The sequence below is a fragment of the Pyrgilauda ruficollis genome, unplaced genomic scaffold, assembly GCF_017590135.1.
Source record: "Pyrgilauda ruficollis isolate IOZ18807 unplaced genomic scaffold, ASM1759013v1 scaffold81, whole genome shotgun sequence".
NCBI classification, from domain to species: Eukaryota; Metazoa; Chordata; class Aves; order Passeriformes; family Passeridae; genus Pyrgilauda; species Pyrgilauda ruficollis.
Genome location: NW_024530044.1, coordinates 1,010,654 through 1,017,343, shown reverse-complemented (window position 1 = coordinate 1,017,343; position 6,690 = coordinate 1,010,654). Strand labels below are relative to the sequence as shown.

Below are 6,690 nucleotides of genomic sequence, written 5' to 3'. Positions count from 1 at the left end.
CTGGTGACTGTAGGGTTCTAGCTGCATGGGACTTTAGATAGGAGCATGGGCAATGAGTTTAATTGAGCTCCACATAATTTTCCTGTTCTTTCAGTGGGGTCATTGATGCTTCTTACATTGTGAGAATAAATTCTGTAATATTTCTGAGTATGTGAAACTTGCAGCAATTTAAATTTTAAATTAAAATTCACACCTGTTTAAATAAACAGCAACAGACATAAAACTTCAACAACCATGGATGAAATCAACACATAAGATTTTAATCATGTCCTTGGTTTACACAATTTAAACTCTCAAAGACAGATACAGTGGTTTTTTTCTTGAAGACATGTTGTGTTATACTAGGACATGATGACAAGTTACCAAAGAGCTCATTTTGTGCTTGGGGCTGCACTGAGCATATTAAAGCACAGTTCAGTGGTCTGAAATCTATGTTAAGACAAAATAGTTCTACTTTGTCTTGGACATGAATTTTAAAATGGAAGAATGAAAATTAAATAATACTATTTTAAAACTGTGGATAAAGTTTAATGGAGGTGATTAAGTAATCCTGAGCCTCAGCATCTTATAACAAGCCTATGCCCACAAGAGAATAGGGTTAAAAATAAACTTTTGGCCAAATTCTTTCTTTACAGTCCCATTGGTTTAAATGATTCCCTAGGTCAGAAAAATTATTGGACTTATGAATATGCTTGTTGGATAGGTCTTTTACTCCTTTTGCAGGGACTTTCAGTAAGTGAAAAAGAACAGAGTAAGCTGTCTCAGGGTCATCAGGTAAATTAATTAAATATTAGGAAAAACAGTGAAGGCTATCAGCTGGGACCCATTTGAATTACAGATTAGCATTTGCCTTTGCCACTTAAGTGGGTAGCTTGCTGTGATCCTTTTATGTTCACACTTAATCAGTTTAAGTTCTTAGGCAGACAAAAGCCAGCTTGACAATGAATTTGTAATAAAGAATAAAATAATGATGCTGTTTTTCCTGTTCTAGGTAAAGAATAAGTATAATTTTCAGAGGACTTCATGCAAGACTTTCCCTAATTACTTCCCTAATTAATTCCTTGACTTTTTTTGCTTAGACTAATGTTGAGTTTAATTTAATTGAGACATTCTAAAGGAAAGGCTGCCAATGCCAATAACTTATTGAACTTACTGGGTTTGTAGTTCCTCATAGCAAAAGCCTATTTATGGTGACTGACATAACCCAAGACTCCCCACTAGCAGTTTTAAAGCAAAGTATCATCCTATGTCCCAAAATTAAAGAGAAACTGAAACAACACAGCAAAGAAATATATCCAAGAAAGATATCTTTCCTCTGTTAGGACTTAAATTAATTTATTAAACTTTCCAACACAAAGGTTGATGGGGATATTCTTCTGCAACTAGGCAGCAGTGTTACTGATTTAGCATTGTTTAAATCTCTAGCTGATATTAGTTTTTTTGGGTGTATTTATCTGCAGGAAGATTACGATTTTGAGGCTGTACATTTTAGAATCTAGTCCATTTAAAATATGATTGAAAAGTAGTGTAATATCCCTCTGTTTTCATTCTTGTCCTTTTCTGTAGTTTCCTATTACATTTTCTCATTTTAAATAGCAGAATTTTCTCTCCTTTTACTATGTGAAAGACCTGTATAAAATAGGGAAACTGATTCCTCATGCAGCAATGGTCTTAAAAGTGCAAAGTGAACACACTTCAAAGGTAGAACTATTTTCCTCTCATATATTATTTCAGTCATGTTCATTTTAATGGTAATTCCAAGAAAGGGCAAGCATTTTATGTGGACTATATTTTTGCAAGTTAAATATATGGTGTGGAAATTTCCTGCTTTTTTTTTAAGCTAAGTGTGTGATCGAAGAAGTTATACAAGGTGGAAATTTCAAACAGCACTTACTGTGGGTTTAACTGCCTACATAAAACTTGATGGCAACTCTCACATTGGCGTGAGCTCCCTTTGGTGAAACCACACTGCTTTTGAAAATCTTGCTTGTCTTTGAGCAGATAGCCTTTGAATTCAGCTAGAGTTTATTCCCAGTTTCCATGAATCCACGGATTTCATATTGATCTAAAACACTGGTGCAGGTTCTCATATGTAGCAGATGGCTCACACATTTATGTAAAGATACTTTCAATCAGCTTGGCACAGACTAGTTTAGAACAGGAGCACTGTCACACTGTTTGTAACAGTATGAAAGGTGTGAGAGGCTCTTGAACTCCATTGGAGAGACCCTCATGGATATTGAATTTTAATTGCTCATATGTATGCATGCTCAGATGCATCTGAAGCTGCTAATTGGGTTTTTCTGGCCTGACTTTGAGATTTTGAAAGGTTTAGGTGTGTGAATTATATTTTAATATATTTCTGCATCCTCACAATTACATAAGAGTATTCCCTAGCCCCATCTATCACTAACAACGTGCTTTGACTTTTCAGTAATTTTGAATTTTACATGTGACTTTTAGGTCAGAAAACTTACAATACTGACTTACTGGCTAAAAGTAGGTAATAGCAGCAAACAGGATAATAGGGAGTATTTAGTCATATGTTTTTTTTCAGAGTATTGTGTCTTGACATTTCTAGGAGTGTCCTAGCTTTGAGGAGCTCTCATTTCACTGAGACTTTTTACAGCTTATCACTGAGTACACACTGCTTCTGTGTGAAGATTTTGCTATTGTGATGTTGTTTCCCTTCCTGTTGTATAAAGATTCTTAAAACATGAAGGCTGCCCTAATGTAAAGCACGAAACACCACTCCTGTGAAGACAGGCTGGAGGAGTTGGGGTTGTTCAACCTGGAAAAGGCTCTGGGGAGACCTTATAGTATCCTGCCAATACCTGAAGGGTTCTGTCAGAAAGATGGGGACACCCATTTTGGCAGGGCCTGTTGCAATTGGACAAGGAGTAATGGCTTTAAACAAAAGAATGTAGATTCAGACTAGGCATAAAGAAGAATTTTATGATGAGATTGATGAAATACTGAAAAAGGAGTCCCAGAGAGGCGGTGGATGCCCCACATCTGGAAACCTTCAATGTCAGGCTGGACAGAGCTCTGAGAAGCCTGGTCTATTTGAAGATGTCCCTCCTTGTTGCAGGGGGCGTGGACTAGATGACCTGTAAATGTTCTTTACAACTGTAACTATTCTGTGATTCTATTAGGAAGTGATTTTTTAATCATGTCACATCACTTTTTCATCTCCTGTAAGTAATCAGCCACAAACTGGTAGCTGAGGCAATCCTGAATTCAAAGTGTCTCCTGCTGGTGGAAAGAGCCTGGTTTTGTTTCCTGCTTTTCCACATTTATTTCTCTACTGAGATGGACTAGACAAAGAGGAGTCAGTCCTACGGCTTCTGCAGTGTCTCTGTCTACTAAATTAGGTATGGTTATGTACTGCAAGCTGGATGTGTAACAATGAAGGTGGATTGGGGAAGAATCTGCTCCAGGAGTTGGGGCCCAGGATTCTCCTCCCAAAGAATTTTCTTCTTGTGTAAGTTTTCCTTGGCACAGAAGAAAAATGAGCTCCAAAAAAGGCTTTACTAGTGAATCCATGACCTTGGGCTAATTTATGAAATTCCACATTCCTCTGTTCTTACAGAATCCTAAAATCTATGGAAAAAAAAAAAGAAAAAAAAAACCTTGAAGAGAAGTTTCTGCATAAATATACAATATTATTCTATGCAATGTTGGCTTCTCCCCTATTGAGAGGAAGAAGGGAGAAGTGACACTGAGCATACTTGGAATTATTTATCTGCCCACTCTTAATTACTTGGTCTGACTCTACTCACAGTGGTGCTACCTGAAGATTTTTTCTCACTCCAATTGAATGCTATCAAATAGTTTAGACCTGGAAGTGAATTTGTTTCACTTGAAAAATGATAGACTTTATGATTCCATATGATGCTTGTAATAAAACTGAAACCATCTCTAAGTGCAGAACCATGATAAAAGGAAGTATTTATAAGAAGGCATAAGGGGATGGATTAAATTTGTATCCTTTTCTATTCTATTGTTCATCTGTTTTAGTTATGTGTCATAACTTGTTGGTGGGACCAAAGCAGAATTAGATATGAAGGGGAACTTATAGATATCACTGTAGGAATCTGTCCTAGGAGTGAAATCACAGAAGGTATCTTTGAATACCTCAGGAAAAAAAAAAAAAAAAAGTGTCAAGACAGCTTGGTGCAAGAGAGCAGGGAACTTTGATGTTGTTCTCTTTCAGTGTATTTTTACGGTCATCTCTGGTTTTGCTGTTTGAGTAGGTTTGATGTAGTATTGCAGTGCTGTGCCATTTTCTGGGTAACCTTTCTTCTTCTGGGCATTCTGGTCCTTTAAAGAGACAGAAGAAAACTTCATAGGCTTTAGGATTCTGCATCACTGAGGGGGTAAATCATCCTGTGATTAGCCAGGGAGTTTCCAATCTGTACGAATCCAGGTGAAGATAATGACTTCAAATAGGATTGTTCTCGAGCTGAAATAGCTGAACACAGAAAACCTTCCTGCAGATGAATCTGTATTTCCCTGCAGCAGGTATAGATGACCCCATTCTTAGCTAATGAGGGGATTAGTGACTGAGCTTCCTTTCAGCAGACCATAAACACTGTGGGAAGAAAGAAATTTAACATTCTACTCTCAGTTGCAAGTGATCCACAAAAGAGAGATTTGCTTAGTGCTCACGCTAGAATGCTAATTAAGGCACATTGTTAAGGGCTAAATACTAGGCTGGGGCTTAGGTAGGCTTGTCAGGGAATAGGGACAGAGAGCCCTGAAGAAAAGCAGGTATTTGGTTAGTTTGAACAGGCATTCTGGTATTAAAAGTGTAGAGCATCTTCCGGTGATTTCCAACAGTCTTCCCAGCTGGTAGGACAGTAAATATAGAGCAGGTAGGCATTTGAGGAAAGATTATTCAGTAAAAGAATTCATTTGAGAATGATTATTTCCCTTTGAGTGAAGGGGGCTTATTTGCAAGTTCCTGAAGCAAGCTGCCTTATTTTAGCTCTGTGAGCCTCTCTGCAGGGACTGGAGTCCCGTTTGATAACACAGCGAGGCAGGGGGCAGTTATCAGGGGAGAGGAGGAAATCCTCCTCAGCCGCGCTGGAAGCGACCGAGTTCCTAATAAGGGAATCGGCTCCAAATGGGGCTATACCCTCCATTTCCAGGAAGCGTGCGCTCGGTGTGGTAAAGGCAGAGCTTTCTCTTCCTGACAGCTTCTTAAAACTCTGCTTTTACTTGCTTAATAAAGGGTCCTGGAAAAGCACATGCACTGCACAGCAGCAGGAAAGTATCCCGCAAGTGTGCTCGTAAAGAGAAAAGTTCAAGGAAGAGTGAAGCCAGCTCTGATTCGGTTATTTACCATCAATCAGACTGTTGCTTGGCAGGGAGTGGATGGTTAGGAGCCTGAACGAGCTGAAAAGGGGCAGGAAGAAAGTGGAGGCAGCATTCTTCCTATTTAAAGCTGCATCCCCTGAAAGGAGTGTTTGCAGACTGCGCTGGAGCTGGTGCTGAAAAGAGGGCTCGCAGACTTTGTCCTGGAACTGATGCGGAAAGGCAGAACGACTCCTCAGCTGGCTTCATGGTGCTAAAATAACCTTACGATTCTGCACTTTTTGCTGCCCAGGGAGGATACATGTCTAATATCTAGGCATGATGGCAGTCTTGGTACAAACGAGAACTTTTTTCATCCTCGCTGCTTTATTAGGCCGATTTGTAACCATAAAAGCGCAAGAAATGGAAGAGTATGAAGGTGGTGAGTTTCTCTCTACCTCTAAAACAATTATCATAATCCCCCCTCTTTGCATGCAGTGTGTTTATTGTGTGATTTGGCTAGTAAGTGGAGTGGAAAACCTGGGATACCAGAGTATTGCTTTCACATATTGAGAAGGAGGCAGAGAGGGGTTTGCGCTTTGGGTTTTTGAGCGGAAGACCGAGGTTTGCGGCGCTCGCTGCGGGCACAGAGCGGGAGGGGCGGTCAAAGGCCAAGTGCTGCCGCGGGGCGCTCGGGCTGAGCCCCCCGTCCCGGCGGGGCTGCGGCCGCTGGGAAGTTCCCAACAAAAGAAAGGGCTTGGGACGCGGCTGGAGGACAGCTGGGCAAGCGAGCTGGGAGAGTAAACACCGAAGCCTCGCAGGGTGGAGTCGTTTGCGCTGAACTACATCTGCTTTCTCACATTCTTTGTTTTAGAGAAATGCAGAAACGTGGATTCTCCCTTTTTTTTTTCACCCCTCCCCCCTCCTCCTTTTCATTTTCCTTTCTTTCCTTCTCCGGCTCGTTTTCCCCCAGGCTCTTGCGGAGGGGCTGCCTGACGCCGAGGATGGCACAGAGCCTCCCCTCGGCCGGGGGCTGGCGGCGCGGGGCAAGCTCCGAGCGGGCAGGAGCGCTGGCGAGCTGCGAGCCTCACCCCCCGACCTGCACTGACTGCGGCTGCTTGGTAGCCCTTCGTGTTTAGTATCATTTCAATGCCTGCCAGAGAGACACTGATGGTCAGGAGTAGTGACTGTTCTCTTTCATCAGTCGGGATGGATGTGGTGATCTGTGTTGATTTCCTGAAATGTGAGCAGGCTGGCTGTGGGATAGTCTGGAGCTATTGTACTCCGGAGCGTACTTCCTAGCCTTCTTATATGTAACACTGGCTTCTTTTCTAAATTATGCCCTACAAAGTCGCTTTGTAGGGCATTCCAGCACATTGTAGGATGTACCCT

General features: G+C 41.2%; 1 protein-coding gene across 2 annotated transcripts in view; it reads left to right on the top strand.

Annotated features, from left to right (window-relative positions):
- Positions 1 to 5,151: 5,151 nt before the first annotated feature.
- The window catches only part of COL5A2 (collagen type V alpha 2 chain), a 96,408-nt gene continuing 94,869 nt past the window's right edge, over positions 5,152 to 6,690 (top strand). The window contains exon 1 of one of the 2 annotated variants that reach the window (XM_041487604.1): positions 5,152 to 5,740. In XM_041487604.1, coding sequence (XP_041343538.1) covers positions 5,638 to 5,740 — 103 coding nt within the window. In that variant the 5' untranslated portion in view covers positions 5,152 to 5,637. The remainder of the gene's footprint in view (positions 5,741 to 6,690) is intronic. The other variant, XM_041487605.1, reaches the window with a different exon arrangement.